This window comes from Ursus americanus, chromosome 11, assembly GCF_024610735.1.
Source record: "Ursus americanus isolate L20-20 chromosome 11, mUrsAme1.1.p, whole genome shotgun sequence".
Lineage (NCBI taxonomy): Eukaryota > Metazoa > Chordata > Mammalia > Carnivora > Ursidae > Ursus > Ursus americanus.
In genome coordinates, this window is record NC_142137.1 from 68,935,264 (window position 1) to 68,953,213 (window position 17,950).

General features: G+C 39.2%; 1 protein-coding gene across 5 annotated transcripts in view; it reads left to right on the plus strand.

Moving 5' to 3' along the window:
• Window positions 1-17,950, plus strand: part of MAP3K4 (mitogen-activated protein kinase kinase kinase 4) — a 110,037-nt gene that overhangs the window by 35,634 nt on the left and 56,453 nt on the right. For all 5 annotated transcript variants that reach the window (XM_045805477.2, XM_045805476.2, XM_087865636.1 and 2 more), the window contains exons 2-3: window positions 159-349; window positions 12,912-14,275. In XM_045805477.2, the coding sequence (XP_045661433.2) occupies window positions 159-349; window positions 12,912-14,275 (1,555 nt within the window). The remainder of the gene's footprint in view (window positions 1-158; window positions 350-12,911; window positions 14,276-17,950) is intronic.

The following is a 17,950-nucleotide window of genomic DNA, read 5'->3' on the forward strand; positions in this document are numbered from 1 at the left end:
TGTGAGTTCCACAAGTACAAATAGAGGAGAAAGACCACATTGCTGAGGAGGAGACGTAGCCATAGAAAAGTTTACAAACAAGAGAAGCTTCAAGCAGTTTAGATTTGAGTTCACTTAATATGTTACTGAATATTTTCTCTGCTTTCTGCCTTTCGTAGGCAAGAGTGCACATTGGGAGATTCAGCATGCAAGAATTCTGAGTCTGATCCAGAGGACTTTTCAGATGAAACCAATCCGGAGAACTTTTATGGCACCTCTCCTCCTAGCACACCTCGGCAGATGAAACGCATGTCTGCCAAGCACCAGAGGAATAACGTAGGGAGGCCTGCCAGTCGATCTGGTTTGAAAGGTAAGTCTGATATTTACAAAGATACACAGGCCTGGCACTTTCGGTACATGATCTGTATAACACCTAACTACTGATTGATCCTTTCTACCATAATGTTTTTCTTTTTTATCTTAAATTTGGTTTTAATGCTGCTTTTAAATTTCACTTCCTCATTCTTGAATTATTACCATGAGCAGTATTGTTAAATAGATAGAAAGGTTTGTCCTGAGTGTTAAAGCTGGTGGTGTGAGGCATTTGTATTCCTTTTGGTCTGTAGAAGAGGTCACGTGGGCCCGAATCCGTGCACTCATCTAAGATGGCTGCTGATAGATGAGAGAGGTGGCTTTTTTTATTCTTTGAATCTCTAGCTTTTGTCTTTCAGACATGATGTACTGGGCAGTTTGGGAGTGGCAGAGCCAGGCTTCCCCAACCAGGCTGTGACCTGTGCTCTCTATCAGTGACCCTAGTGGTGCCTAAGTGTGCACCGTCCTCCTCCTTGCTAAGCACCATGCCTGGATGCTACCCACACCTCATCACCACGGACAGAACTTGTGTTCTTCTTTTCTCTTTGTTTGGAATCTCAGAGTCCAGATAATGTTCTGTTCCTAGAAGCTGGGACTGTTTTCTGTTTTCGTTTCATACTTGCTCCAGCATGTCACAGCTGTTCTTTTCTGAGGTAGATAAATCAAATCGTGCTGACCTGCTGCCTCCTCGTACCCTGCGTTCTGGCTTAGATCCTCAGGTCACTGAAGCCTTAGGATTTTAGAATTCCCCTATTAATTTCAGCAAGCCACTTGTCCTAAAATTGATTTCATAGCTTTTTGGAATACATTCATCTCTTGCTGCACAAAATATAGATTTTATTTCTTATCTGAGAAATTTCCCCTGTCACATGCTCTCCCTCACTGACATCAGGTTCATGCCCGTTTCTTCCTTTCTTTGGCCCGTGTTCTTCCTTCCTGTCTGGCCAGGTTCCCCTTCCCACACATATCTTACACACGTTGACCTCTTGTGGTTGTAAGGTGGCAAGTTCACTCTGTGTCCCTGTTGTAGCCCTTCCTCAAGAAAGAAGGGTGGGCAAGAGAAATGGATTTTGTTGTATTTATTTGCTTGGGTGAAATCTTGCCCAAGGAAGAATTTCTAAGCAGTAATAGTCTTTCCTTTGCATAGGGAAGGTGATTTTTTTTTTTTTTTTTTTGCTTTCTTTTTTTATTTTAAGGATTTTTAAAAATTTCAAATTAATTATTTATTTTTGAAGATTTTATTTTAGAAAGAGAGAGTACACGCACACAAGGGGCGGAGGAGCAGATGGAGAGGGACGCACAGACTCCGTGCTGAGTGTGGAGCCCATCGTGGGTACTGATCCCACAATCCTGAGATCATGACCTTAGCCGAAATCAAGAGTCAGATGCTTAACCAACCGAGCCACCCAGGTGCCCCAGGACTTTTTTATTTTTATGTAATCTCTGTACCCAATGTGCGGCTCAGATTTACAATCCCAAGATCAAGAGTCGCATGCTCTACTGACTGAGCCAGCCAGGTCCCCTGTTTTTTTACTTTCTTGTAAAACTTTATTTGTACTAGGATGTTAACCTGTGACCTGTACTTATTACCCCGTTTGGACTAATAGCTTTCCATTGCAGTTTTTCGTCTTTAAAATCGATCTTTATTCATTTTCTCAAAGACATCTGGAAAGTTCCTTATCTGAAACAGGTGGCACTGCAGTAGCATCTGCTGAATCAATATTAGTTAATACAGTTGGGCTTCAAGCTGCTGAAACGGAGAAGATGCCAGTAGCACAGCTGCTTTTTCTTCACTTGTTGGTCCATTCTATTTTAGAATAGGAGTTGAGAGCATAATTCTCACATTTTATAGATTGAGAAACTAGAGGTCTAGGATTTGTAAAGCAACTTTGAGGCCAGAAGGTTGGAGATAGTGACAGGACTGTTTTTAGAAACAGTTCGCCTGGTACTCGATTTGGACTTTTTCCTAGTATAAGCAGCAGGTGTTGCACTTATGAATGCAGTACTTGAGTTAACTATACTAGCTTTCACTAATCAGTCAGAAAACCAGTCACTAGATTTTTTTTTTAAAGATTTATTTGAGAGAGAGAGAGTGCGTGCGTCATGCATGGGGGTGGGGAGGGGCACAGGGAGAGGGAGAGAGAAACTTAAGCAGACCCCGTGCGGAGCGCAGAGCCCAACCCAGTGCTCAGTCTCAAGACCCTGAGATCACCACCTGGGCCGAAACCAAGATTCGGACGGTTAACTGGCTGCGTCCCCCAGGCACTCCCAGTCACTAGCTATTTGTTGAGCTCCTACTGTCTTTCCGGGGTGTGTGGGAAATAGAAGAGGGAAGCCTGTCTCTTTTCCTTCAATTTCTTTCAACCATTTATTTCATAAAGTTACAGGATTTTAGGTCTGGAAGGAGTCTTAGAGACTACTCATTCCAGTTCCTGCCATTTTTCAGGTAAAGAAATAGATGGCCATACATCTTTTGACTTGTACCTATCTAACAGCAGAGCTAGGAAACCAAAATCCTTAAAAACTTATTCTTTTTTCTTATTGTAAAAGATCACGTTATAGGAAATTTAGAAACTACAGACAAAAAGAAATAAATATACCTATAACCCCAATACACAGAAATAATAACTCTTACCAGCCGTGTGAAAGGCCCGTCTCACGTGGGAAGCATGCAGGTAAACAGGCAGTGCAGGCTCCTGCGGGGGAGCTGGGATGGACGGTGGTGAGGAGAGGCTGCTGCGGGTGTCCACAGGAGGGAGTGGGAAGCCCTGGGGCTAGAAGACTTCTGGAACAAGTGACATTTGTGCTATGACCTGAAAGCTGAGGCCGGGAGACCAATATTTCAAACTAGTGTGTGATTCATGATAATATATTGGTCCCTCAGTATTTTCAAGAGCTTTTAGAATTAGTTAGGTTGGTCAGATTTATTTTAAAAGCTTTCTGAGGAAATATGAACTGGTGCATTCTTTCTCACTGCTACAAGCAAAGGCTCCCTGAGTCATACTATTCACTTCAGAACTGCAGTCCAAGTTGGACTCATCTTTTTAATAAATGTCAGCAATAATATTTGCATTTTTCTGGTTATCTATTGCTGTGTAACAAACCACCCCAAAACTTAGTGGCATGAAAGAACAACCATTTTATTGTGCTCATGATTCTGTGGGCCACATATTTAGGCAAGTGACAGCTTGTCTCAAACCCGTCGTGCCTGGAGCTTTAGCTGGAATGGCTCAGTTGGCTGGAGATGTTGTCATGGCTTGGATAGGGCCCTAAGTGTGGGCTTTCGGTTCTTCTCCACATGGTGTCTGCTAGGTCTCTGTGGTTCAAGATGGCTCCTTTACTCACATGTCTGGCATGTGGGCTGAGAGCTGGCTGGCATTGTTTTTTTTTTTTCCCCACATGACCTTCCACATGGCTACCCTGGGATTCTTTTTTTTTTTTTCCTTTTTTTTTTTTTTTAAAAGATTTTATTTATTCATTCGACAGAGATAGAGACAGCCAGTGAGAGAGGGAACACAAGCAGGGGGAGTGGGAGAGGAAGAAGCAGGCTCATAGCGAAGGAGCCTGATGTGGGGCTCGATCCCATAACGCCAGGATCACGCCCTGAGCTGAAGGCAGACGCTTAACCGCTGTGCCACCCAGGCGCCCCTATCCTGGGTTTCTTCACAGCATACTTGTTCCTGGGTAATTAGAATTCTTACGTGGCAGTTAGCTCCCCCTAGAGCAAGTGTCTTGAGAGATCAAGGTGAAAGTTGTGAGGGTTCTTAGCTTGGGAGGTCAGTCACACAACACCACTTCTGCTGCATGCTTTGGCTACACAAGGCCACCAAAAGTCAGCGTGGGAGGGGACCACACAGGGCATTTCAGTAGCAGGAGGTGTGGTTGTGGGCTGTAACGGACTAGCTCCTACCTGCATTTGATAGACAGCTTCGGGGAATTAGTGTCTAGTCAGTCATACTGTCTTTATGCCTCCAGCCCCTCTCCTTTGTCAATGCAGATGACATCATAAGCATTCCCGAAGGGCTAGAAGAACACAGAAAGGTAACTGAGGGCACTATGTTGCAAGGACGTGAGAGTAACCATTAATTTTTTTTTTAATTTTTTTTTTTAAATTTTTTAAGCAGTGGTAGCCATTGTCATGAACTGATTATATGGATATGATTCTTTAACTATTTTTAATACTATAGGCTCAGAGTAACTACTACTAATCTACAGTAGTAACTAACTACTATAGATTTATTTTTTATAATTAGAAATTCAGTCCCAGGCCACTTTCTAACCAACTGGCTGTAAATCAAGAGTTCCCATGAGACCCTCTTCAGGTTCCATAATTTGCTAGAACTGTTCCTAGAACTCAGAAACACACTTTACTTGCATTTATGATTTATTATAAAGACTCAGGAGTAGCCAAATGGAAGAGATGCATAGGGCAAGCGGTGGGGGGTGATCTGAATCCCCCCGGGTCCCTCCGGGATTAGCTTCCCACTGCCTGGATGTGTTCACCAGCCTGGAAACTCATCACATTGCCTTATTAAAGAGTTTTTATAGAGCTTTATCTCCAGACTGCTCCCTCCAGCCCCTTTCTGGGAGGTTAGGGTGGTGGGTGGGGGCTGCTGAAGGTTCCAGCCCACTAATTATTTCCTCCTTCTGTGACTGGCCCCATCCTGAGGCTATCTAGGAGCACCCCTTAAGCCCTCATTAGCATAAATACAGATGTGATTGAAAGGGGCTCCTTATGAATAATAAAAGATGCTCCTATCACTCAGGAAATTCCAAGAGTTTTTAGCAATTCTGTGCCAGGAATCTGGACAAGATGCAAATATATTTCTTATTATTCCTCAGTGAGCAACTGCTAGCAAAGGTATGAGGAGATGGCAGCTTTGATAGAAGGCTAATGGGAGTGTAAATTGTCTCAATCCTTGTGGGAAAGTAATTTGTTAATACAATCAAGTGGTGGTTGGTTATGTCCTTGACTCTGCAAATCCACCACTGGGAGCAGACTTCAGAGAAGTTCCTGCAAATGGGCATAACAAATCCTGTAAAAAGATTCATTGTGTCATTCATCGTTTGTGATTTCCAAGCATAATATGCAGTTGTGTAACCGCCAAGCAGGGTAATTCAAAACAAGTGTCTGTCATAGTGGTTGTCTGAGATGCCAGGGAACTGAGGAGAGAGGAGACCCTGGCGGGAAGGTGAAGGACATAGATGAGGTCACCATTGTTGGGATGGGATGGAGGGGGTGTGAAGGATAAAGGCGAGGTCGCCATTGTCGAGTTGGGATGGGGATGTGAAGGATGAAGGTGGGATTGTCATTGTAGCAGTGTTTTATTTCTTGCTTTATGTTGGTGGACTCTCAAATTTTGATTGCCAGTTTAGAAGTGTGCAAAAAGGTATTTTATCCAATTTCTGCATTTCCCTGGGAATGTTAAAGACATTTTTGTTTTTGAAACATGAACAACTGCTTTTAGAAGCTGTGATAAATATGTAGCAATGTTACGATGTCTGGGTATGAACGGTTAGTTCCTTATTACCTAAAAAAAGTCAGCTATGTGACATCCTGACTGATGTAACCTACCAGTTAAGCTCTTGAATTAGCTCACTGACCAGGCTTAATTTCATATTTTGACGAGTAACAGGATTTAGTTGTGGTATTATTTAAATTGTACTTTGGATAATGGTAAATAACTGCCAATTAAGATTTTATTAAGTTTTGGACAATAATTAGTCATATGTAGCTGTTCTTCTTAAGATTGGTTTAAGGGAGAGATAGTCATGCTATCTCATCCTTAAATTTTTGTGCCTTTTAACATAGCAGAAGGAAGTAAACCTAGTTCATCTCACAGTTTAAATAGGTTGTATAAGAATTAAAACACTCAAGTCACGTCCTTTTCAAAGTGAATCTGCCTTGTAATCAGTATCAGCTCCATTTCGCCAGCAGTATTATACTATACTGCAATAGCCAAATTATAGAGATAGAATGAATATCTCAAGATATTTATATCAGAATTTGAACCTATGTGTGCCTACATATATACACATATGGATTTCCCTATCATAAATAAATATCTCAAAGTGTGTGTGTGTGTGTGTGTGTGTAAAAGTCTGTGTTTTTGCTAGCAGTAGTAAGATTAGCAACTTGTTTTTGAAAGAGTATGATACTGCTGTAAAATTGAGCTGATAAAATGGTTACAAGTCAAATTCATTCTGTAGAGTTGACCCTTGAACAATGCCGGGGGGGAGGATTAGGGGGGCTAATCCCCTGCAGAGTCAAAAATTGGTGTATAACTTTTGACTCCCCAACAACTTAACTTCTAATAGTCTACTATTGACTGGAAGGCTTATCATGTCATAAATAGTTGAATAACACATATTTTGTAAATGTATTATGTACCATATTCTCACAATGCAGTAAGCTAGAGAAAATTAATTTTTGTTTATTTATTATTATTTTTTAGAGAGGGCAGGGGAGGGGCGGAGGAGGAGAGAGAATCTTAAGCAGGCTCCCTGCCTAGTGTGGAGCCCAGTGCAGGGCTCGATCTCACAACCCTGAGATCATGACCTGGCCTAAATCAAGTCAGATGCTTCACTGACTGAGCCACCCAGCACCCTGAGAAGGAAATGTTTTTAAGAAAATCTAAGAGAAAATACATTTACAGTATTTATTAAAAAAGAATCTGTGTATAAGTGGATCTGTGCAGTTCAAACCCTTGTTGTTCAAGGGGTCAACTGTATAGTCAGTCATGTGGTTGTTTGTTGTTCACTAGAGTGGACTTAAATCTGTTTTTCAGCTCTTTAGTCTAAACTTGGCCTGATAGTCAAAGTTCTGGTTCAGGCTACACACATAAGGACTCACTGTTGCAGCCAAACTCTCTTCTTTTTGCCTTTGTGTCTCTTCATGCTCTTCTTCTCTGGCTTAAAAGACGCTCTTGACTTTCTTGCTGCCCTTGTTTGAATTCTGTCCATTCTTCAGAGCCCCCAGTCAAGCATGTGGTGTTATTTAAAGTCTTTACAGATTAGTTACCTGCTACAATCTGTCGTTTATGACACTGTCTAACCTTTCCTTGGGCGGTTAGTACTGGTCTGTGAGCACCTGGTGTGATGACACGAACATGGGTTAGAATCCCTGTCGCAATATTTACCATCTGTTCTGTGGTAGTCTTCATCACAGTGTTGCTGTGAAGATTATGACAGTCTCTGTACAGCTGCTACTTGAAAATGAGGGGGTTGAAGAAAGCAGTGTTTCTGAAAATGTGCCATTCTAGCCAGGTTGAATCAGAGACAGTGGGAGTACGCCCAGGAGTCCGCATTTTAGCAAGAACCTAAGTGATTCTTAATGTTGACTGATATTTGAGAACTATGAATTCGATCTCTAAACCCTGCAGATTGCTGACATTGTTTGGTAATCCAGGACATCTTGCTCTAATGACCATCTCACACTTAACGGTAAAGAGCAGCCAATGTGTGCACGCTTAACGCATTTGAGAGCTTGAGGAAGGCCGATGTGTTGAGTATGGATAGTACTCAAGGGGAGAGCAGAAGTATTTCAAGGACTTGATAAAAAATACATTTTATACATATTCTAAAGAGCCAGTTCTAGATATGGATGGTGGGAGAATTCAGTTGACTGTCGATATCTGTTTAAACAAGTGAACTATATTGCTTGTCGTTGGTTGCTTTTGTTTTCATTATAATTTTTTTTTCTTTTCCTTTCATGTTCTTCTGATTAGGCAGGAATTATTGGTGATAGGCCAAAGGAAAAAGTAGCTACTCTGGAAGATCCCTGTAACTTCACTAACCAAATCATACCATTTAATTTGCAGCCACTCGGGAGATCAGATGTTCCAGTAGTCTTACTGAAGTTATTATGAACTAGTTTTGTAATACTATAATGAGAACTTGTCATGTAATACATTCTGTATACTTTTTTTTTTTTTAAAGATTTTATTTATTTATTTGACAGAGAGAGACAGCCAGTGAGAGAGGGAACACAAGCAGGGGGAGTGGGAGAGGGAGAAGCAGGCTCCTAGCGGAGATGCCTGATGTGGGGCTTGATCCCAGAACGCTGGGATCACGCCCTAAGCCGAAGGCAGACGCTTAACGACTGCGCCACCCAGGCACCCCAACATTCTGTATACTTTTGATTTATTCTCCTTTTCAGAAGCTGTTTGTATTTGACTTTTTATTAATTGCAAAGGGATTTAGTTTTTTTGGTTTTCTTTTAAGATTTTATTTATTCATTTGACAGAGAGAGAGACAGCCAGAGAGAGAGGGAACACAAGCAGGGGGAGTGGGAGAGGAAGAAGCAGGCTCCCAGCGGAGGAGTCTGACGTGGGGCTTGATCCCAGAACACCAGGATCACACCCTGAGCCGAAGGCAGATGCTTAATGACTGAGCCACCCAGGTGCCCTGCAAAGGGATTTAGTATTAAAAGAAAACTAGATATAGAAACAAACTTGCCTGTTATTAATGGACTTTCAAGTTATTATTAAAAATTTTATACTCATGTCAGATTGGGTAAAGATAGAATATAAAGTGCTTGGGAATAATAACTGTGTCTCAGCTTACAGATTTCTTTTCACCACCAACACCGTAGTACTTCTCAATGTCCCTTAACTGACAGGTCCCTTATGGTTTCATAGAGGACTACCTGGTCACTGATTGCTAGGAAGTATTCTCGTGTTTCCTTTGTCCATCAAAAATATATTATTTGAAAAGTATAACTGCTGATAAAATAGAGTTTTTTTTCATAGTAGCTAGACTAGGGTTTAAATCTATTTTATTTTATTTTTTTAAAGATTTTATTTTATTATTTATGTGACAGAGAGACAGCCAGCGAGAGAGGGAACACAGCAGGCGAGTGAGAGAGGAAGAAGCAGGCTCCTAGCGGAGGAGCCTGATGTGGGACTCGATCCCGGAACGCCGGGATCACGCCCTGAGCCGAAGGCAGACGCTTTAACGACTGCGCTACCCAGGCGCCCCTAAATCTATTTTAAATTAAAATTACATCATTTTAAAACATGATATATCAATTTCCATTTGTGTATTTTTTTTCAAAACCAACTTGGTTTTTTGTTTTGAAAAATTAAAAAAAAAAAGCTCTTATGTTCCATCTTGTGCCTTTCCCAATTTGCTTTTCTTTACACACATCGTAAATCCAAATAAGCCATTGCTTTATGTAAACACAGAATTTTTAAAAAATTGTATAGTATACCATTTTGTATGCTGTAAGGTAAGCTTAAGATTTGTATGTAATCTGCAAAAATTAGTTTCTTAGGCTACTAAAATTTGATTCTTCTTATATAGAAAAATGGGACTGTGGCATTTTTTTTCCTTCCTAAGGCCTTTTAATTATTGAAATAAAGATCAAGGCTGAGAAGTTCTATCTTTTAATATTTTAATGCTTTGAATATTAGCTTCCTAGAAAATACAGCATAGATTTGGGCATAATGTTTATAGCCCAGTCTTCTGGAGTTATGAAAAACTATCCCAGTTACTCTCAGTTAACCCTTTGTTTTCCTTAGAATCTTTAAATCATGGATTAGAAGAACATTTATGAGTTATATAAGCCAAGTAATACATTTTCACTGTTCACTATTACTTAAAAATTTTAAGTGGTGTGCAGACATTCTCTGGCCATTATCAATAATGTTACTCTATATCGTTTTATAAAGTTTTGTTAGGATCCTAAATCCTAAGCTAAAAAAAGTGTTTTTTGTTACATAAATATTTGATTTCTTTCGTTCAAAACCATTTATATGGATGTTTGTACCAATGCAACATTCTCTTCTAGGTCTACATTGCCTCTCTTCTGTACATGTTTCTTGGATGTTCTTACATATTCCCCTGGTATTAAATAACATGTCTATGTACTGATGACTTCCAGATCTATATCATCTTTGGATTTCTTTCCTGAGCTCAAGACCCACATTACTTACTGCAGACATCACCAACATAGCTGTCCCATAGGCACCTCAAATTTAGTGTATTAAAAACTAAACTCATTATCTTTACCTCTAGCCTTAAACAGTGATACCATGTATGTCATTTTGTGTTTCATAGTGACCGAGTATAGTATAAATTCCTATCTTGAAAAATAAAATATAGTGAAGTTAAATTTGGAAGCGCTTGTTAGCTTTGCTTTCAAATAACCATTGTTTTACCAAGTAGAGATGAATGGTATGTATGTGCTGTGTCTAATAAAGGTATACAGAACACAGTTAAAGAAAGCACCAAAGAAAAGACAAAAGCCGGGCCTGGGCAAATTTTTTATGAAGGAATATGATAGGCATTTGTAGCTAGAAACAAAATTGTGAGGAAATTTCTTGAATAGATCGCATAAAAAGTTTTAAGACCTTTAGAAGTAAGATAGATTAAAACTACAGATAAAAATTCTATCATTTAAAAATATTGGTAATTAAAAAGCAATAATAACTGTTTTTATATTAAAATATAGCAAAAATCCCTATAGACAGATAAAATCCTTTTTGATGGACCGTAAAGGAAATTAGTGCACGTGAGTACCTGTGGGCAAGGGGGAGGGGCAGGGAGAGAGGGAGAAACAGATCCTAAGCAGGCTCTACGCCCAGAGTGGGGGGGATCCCAATATGGGGTCAATCTCATGACTCTAAGATCATGACCTGAGCAGAAATCAAGAGTCAGATGCTGAACTAACTGAGCTACCCACGTGCCCCTAAAATTCTTCTTTTATTTATTTTTTTATTTTATTTATTTTTTTTAAAGATTTTATTTATTTATTTGACAGAGAGACAGCCAGCGAGAGAGGGAACACAAGCAGGGGGAGTGAGAAAGGAAGAAGCAGGTTCCCAGTGGAGCAGGGAGCCCAATGTGGGGCTGGATCCCAGGATCCTGGGATCACACCCTGAGCCCTGAGCCGAAGGCCGACGCTTAACGACTGAGCCACCCAGGCGCCCCTGAAATTCTTCTTTTAAAACTATTTTAATTTAAATTGATTAGAAGATAAATTGGTTTTAAATGGGATTTCTTTAGTGAATTGATTTTGAGTATATTAGTTTGTAACCCATATGAATATATGTTATTTCACTAAATCTAAGACATACTATAATATGTTTTAAGAAGAAAGATGCTTACAATTGATGACATAGTGTGTTTTTATACTTAGAATTTTTATTACTTATTTACTGAAAGAACCCTTTTTATACTTCTTGATATTTAGATACAGGTTTAAAAAAACTATTTGTTACTTATGTTGTGTCTGTGTGTGTGTGTTAAAGAAATATATATATTATATATATGTATTATATATATATACTATATATTATATATATTACATATATTTTTATTATATATATTATATATATATAAAAGAAAATGTAAAGGAAACCTTTTAATGAATATGTTTCTAAAACTTATTCATATCATCAATTATAAAACATATTTTAATTTCAGAGATGTTAAGACATAGAATGTGTGTCCTAGGTTCAGTGACACGAAGTATATCTTGGGTGTGGAGGGGAGACTGGAATGGGGTTTTAGGTTTGGCATTATCAGTGTATGAAGTGGAAGCGAAGATTACCTGGGGAGAGGGGAGAGTAAGGCAGAAGAGATTGAAGAGTGGAACTCCGAGAAACAGCGTTTTCTGGAGTGAGCCAGGTTCCAAGGACGGAATTTGAAAAGGAGTGACTTGGGAAGTAGAAAAGAACCCAGAGACTGTTGTATCTGGAAGGCAACAGCATGAAGGGATTTCAGTAAGGCGGAGGTGGTTAATAGTGACAGAAATGTCAAACAGGAAGGAAGGAGTGTGTGTTCATTTCAAAGCTCGGGAATTAAATTACTAGCACTTTCTACAATTGTTTGATGAGAAAGTGTGATGTTTACTTTCTTTGCATTAATTTTGGATGATTTTATATACTATTTGAGGCAAATGATACTGAATTAGTCCATATGTCTTCAATTTTGTTAATCTTAAATTTAAAATGTTATTGTTCATTTGTGGGAAAGAAGAAACCAAGGAGTAGAATAAATTAACATTTTTATCTATTATCTCTCTCTCATTTTTTTATGAGAATCATCTGAAAGTGTCTTAAAGATTCTTTGCTCAGTCTACTTCATTTTGCAAATGAGAGAAGCGACCCAGGAAACTTACGTGGTCTGCTCCGAGTTAATACATTCAGGTCACGGCAGAGGCAGGGATGGGGTGTGTTTTCTAAACCATGTTTCTGTCAGATCCGCTGTGCTGTTTCTCCCCTCTTAAGTTGAAGGTGGTTAACTTGTGGCGATTTCACTCACTTGGGTAACTGCACTTTCAGTGTGGAGAAACCGCTTGTTTTAGATTTGTAGTGGAGAGTATTAAAAAGCATAGCAAGTATAATAAAGCAGGGAAAACGGATAAAATCTTTTTAGAAATTTAGAGAGAAATGTGTATATTTTGAATCTTTTCATTTTCAGCATATGGTTAACGCTTTTTTCTCCAGTAACAGCCTGAAAAATAAATACATGGGAATATCAGTTTTATTGAATATATTGAGAGTAGCTTCATGTTTGAGAGTTAACACAATGATCTGTTTATTTCTTTTTAATAGAAAAAATGAATGCACCAAACCAGCCTCCACACAAAGACACTGGAAAAACTGTGGAGAATGTGGAAGAATACAGCTATAAGCAGGAGAAAAAGATCCGAGCGACTCTTAGGACAACAGAGCGCGATCATAAGAAAAATGTGCAGTGCTCGTTCATGTTGGACTCAGTGGGTGGGTCTTTGCCCAAAAAATCAATTCCAGATGTGGATCTTAATAAGCCTTACCTCAGTCTTGGCTGCAGCAACGCTAAGCTTCCGGTATCCGTGCCCATGCCTATAGCCAGAACTGCACGCCAGACTTCTAGGACTGACTGTCCAGCAGATCGCTTAAAGTTTTTTGAGACTTTAAGACTTCTGTTAAAGCTTACCTCAGTCTCAAAGAAGAAGGACAGGGAGCAAAGAGGACAGGAAAATACGTCTGCTTTCTGGTTTAACCGATCTAATGAACTGATCTGGTTAGAGCTACAAGCCTGGCATGCGGGACGGACCATTAACGACCAGGACCTCTTTTTATATACAGCCCGTCAAGCCATCCCAGAGATTATCAATGAAATCCTTACTTTCAAAGTTAATTATGGGAGCTTTGCCTTTGTTAGAAATGGAGCTAGTTTTAATGGTACTTCAGTAGAAGGGCAGTGCAGAGCCCCTCATGGAACAAAGATGGGGGGTTACTCAACATATCATGAGCATCTCCAACGCCAGAGGGTGTCATTTGAGCAGGTAAAGCGGATAATGGAGCTGCTGGAGTACATAGAAGCACTTTATCCATCGTTGCAGGCTCTTCAAAAGGACTATGAAAAATATGCTGCAAAAGACTTCCAGGACAGGGTGCAGGCACTCTGTTTGTGGTTAAACATCACAAAAGACTTAAACCAGAAGTTGAGGATTATGGGCACTGTTTTGGGCATCAAGAATTTATCAGACATTGGCTGGCCAGTGTTTGAAATCCCTTCTCCTCGATCATCCAAAGGCAATGAGCCAGAAGATGAGGGTGATGACACAGAAGGGGACTTGAAAGAGCTGGAAAGTAGTGCAGATGAGAGTGAAGAAGAACAGCTCTCAGGTCCAAGGGCACCGGAACCCACACAGCCCACTGACAACAGTTTCAACATCCATTCGCAGGATTGCGTACCTAAGAAGCTTGAGAGGCTTGAATCTGAGGACGATTCTGTTGGCTGGGGCACACCAGACTGCAGCACAGAAGCAGGCTTTAGTAGACATTGTCTGACTTCTATTTATAGACCATTTGTAGACAAAGCACTGAAGCAAATGGGGTTAAGAAAGTTAATTTTAAGACTTCACAAGCTGATGGACGGTTCCTTGCAAAGGGCACGTATAGCACTGGTAAAGAGTGACCGTCCAGTGGAGGTAGGTTTCTGGTAGGCATTAGTATGGCCTTGTCATTAGTTCCATTCTTACAGTGTCGTGTTGATTATTATGTACTTTCATAGTCTTGATATTTTTAAGGTGTAAGTGGTGGTTCCTGTAACTTGCAGATTTAAACATTTCTATAAAGCACTGTGATAAATGTGGAAATGGATTTATGAAAACTGTATGAAATTTAGTGAATTAAGTGTAAGGTGGTGTGTGGAGGAAAAAAATCCAGCCATATAAATATAGGATGGAGAAGGACAGGCTAGGTATAAATAAAGAGGGAAGAAAGCCACAATCATGGGTGACCACAGGCTGAATATGAGTCAGTAAAAAAGTCAACATGATGCTAAAATATTTTTAAATGAATATGGCATCCGAGGTCATGGATATAGTTCTTTCTCTATTCTTTGCAATAGCTTATTCCAGTTTTTGGCCCGTGTATTTTAAACCGATAGGAACAGATACTAGATACTACACATGATTTTAGCCAAAAGGCTAAGAAGCAATTTGGACTCTGTATTTAAAGAAATGTAAGAATGGTCAAAGGAAGAAAGAGTTTACGTTTTTGGCAAAGTTAACGATTAGCATAGATGATAGAAGTTTAAGGGAAGCCTTAACTATCAGATCCACAATTTGATATGTGAAGATTTTTGTGAGAGGAGTATACCTCCTAGGAAAAGCAGTTTGAAAACAGTGCAAATTTTGTTTTGATAGCTTGATGTCTCAGAAATTCTTTACTGTTAAGTGTGGTCAAACTAGAAAGGGGCACACTCTTGGATACCATTCTTGAGGGGAAGAAGAACAGTTTTTCTCTTGTGGTGAGTTTGCACGTTCGTCTGGCTAAAAGCAAAAGCACCCAGATCTTTGAGATCCTTTATACCTGTGTCTGGTTGCCATTCTCAATTTTAATAGCTATTTACATATGTATGTATGCACCTTTTATTTTTATTTTTTAAACTTCCCGTTTACTATACAATCTGGCTTGCTTTGGAGTGAGAGGTGATACAACAGAGGGCATTTTTTTTGTAATGGGAAACACTGGAAGAGAACCTCTGTTTATAAGATTTTTATTTTTCATGAACTAGACCGTGAACTCCTAGGAGAAGGGGTCAGACATTCACATAGTATAGTAAGATGTTTGCAAAAGGAATCTGTACTTTGTAGCTATAAGAAGTTAGTTTGAGTATTTTAATTACAAGTCTTAAAAGTGAATTTATATATGAGATCTTTTTTTTTTTTTTAAAGATTTTTATTTATTTACGAGAGAGAGAGCATGCGAGAACCCATCAGCCAGGGGAGGGGCAGAGGGGGAGAGAGAAGCAGACTCCCTGCTGAGCAAGGAGCCCGATGTAGGACTCAATCCCAGGACCCTGGGATCAATATGATCTTCTTTGAACAGTATTTTAACTGAACGATTTTTTATGTACATCTTCTTATTAGAGCAAATGACTGTTTTCCCCCTTTTAGTCCGAAATAACTATTTTATACGATTTTGTTATAGTGCAATTTTCAAAATCAGTAGAACAAAACTAGATAAGGAATAAGGATTTGCCATAGACTTCAGATGGTGAATAACTTGCTTTGGTCTCGGTTTTTGGCTGGAGTGGTTCAGTTCCAATGAGGACACATGTGGGCAAGACGGGGTCGATGATTGATTTTTATTGTGAAGCACTATTTTTGAAGTAATATGAACAAAACAGCTCTGGCGGTATAACCTCATCTCTGATTCAGTGGATCTCATGAGAAAGAGGGGCTCATGGTAAGGGTCCTGGGAGGTCTGTGGGGGCTTCTTAAAACTGCTGATATTAGGTAGCCCATAGTTTTGAATTCGTGTCCACGTCATATTCCTTCAGTTTGACCAGTTGAGATTTAACTGAAAAGGTTATCCTTATAGAAAAGAAGAGACATACAAATTCAAAGCTTATGAAGTGTGTGAATTAAAGACTATTGGAATTATTTGTAGATTGTTTGCTTTTCAAAACAAGTATGAAGTACGGAAGCCCCTGTTTTAAGTTTTGTTTTATAAAATGTTGTGTTTGTCAGATAACAAACGAGTAACCAAGAGCTGAAATAGAAATTCAATCCAAACTAATAAAAGATGAGGCTTCACCTTATAATGAACTCGGTGGGAAAGTAAGACTTACAATTTTATTTCCATTTCAGGAACATAATTTCTGGAAGGGGAGGTGTATGTATATGTATGTGTATGAATATATGTAGACTTTCCTTCTGGGTTTGTTTTAGTCTTTGACTAAATATGTTGGAGAAACAGCCAGTTTTTGAAATCAAGTAACTGGATTCCATTCCTTGGTGTGGGTCTTTCTCACCACATGACTTTGTAAATGACTTAATCTTTCTGACCCTAAGTCATTGCATCTGTAAAATGGCTATAATACTCTCCTACCTACCTCACAGGGTTGTTGTGAGGCTTTAAAAAGGTATTTGTATAAATGGTAAAATGCTATAGAAGCCAAATGTAAACTATTAATTTTTAGAAGCTTTGTTAATTTTTTTTCTTTTGAAGCTGAGTGTAAGTCAGTATGGGCCAGACTGTTCTATATTTTTATTTTCAAAATGTGTTTAACCTTTAATCTCTGCGAAATACTCCTACATTTGAAGGGCATACGTTTTAAGTAGTGAATAGACTTTAGATTTAAGGACAATTTTATTTTCATTCTTAGTAGAAGCATCTTGACCAACTGGCACCACAGATTATACCCAATACATACCTTCTATTTTGCACTGTTTTTTTGGCTTATGTGATAATAGTAATGAATATAGTTGAAGGATTTCTTGTCTATGTCTTTATATTTTTAATTCTTTATGATTACATTACTTGTGATTAGTGTTTATAAATAACATGTGATCTTATATTTAATTCCCCTTGGCTTATAAACATGCTTTATAAAGCAATTTTTCTCTAAAATTTTATTATATTTCAAAGATCTTTAAATTTAAAAACTTGTAATCTTGGGATAGTTCTAGGTTTATGGAAAACTTGCAAAGATAGTACAGAGTTTTCATATATTCTTTATCCAGATTCCCCTAATATTGACATCTTACTTAACATTGCTAGATTTGTCAAAATTAGTACATTAACAATGGTATAAAATACTGTTAACTAAACTGCGGCCATTGTTTGGGTTTCTGTTTTTGTGCTAATGTCCCCTTTCTGTTCCAGGACCCAGTCAAGGACACCACCTTGCACTTAGTCATGTCCCCTCAGTCTTCTCTGATCTGTGGTAGTTGCTCAGTCTTCCCGTGGTTTTCACGATCTGGACGGCTTGTAGAACCGTCCCTGAATTTGGGTTTGTCTGGTGTTTTCTCAAAATGAGACTGGCGGCTTGGGCTTGGGCAGGAATGCCACAGAGTTGAAGCGCCCCCATGGCACTGTATTGTCCCTGATGATGTTAACTTGGATCCCTTGGTGAAGGTGGTGTCTGCCGGTTCCTCCACAGGTTAGCAGTTTTCCCTTTCCCTGCTGTACTCTTTGATGTGAGTCACTAAATGCAGCCCATGTTCAAGGGGAGGGCAATGACTCTCCGCCTCCAGGAGTCGGGAATATCTACACATATTATTTGAAATTCTTCTGTATGAAAGATTTACCTCTTCCCTCCCATTTATTTATCTCAGTGGGAAGTCATAAATATTTTTTCTTTGGGTTTTAGT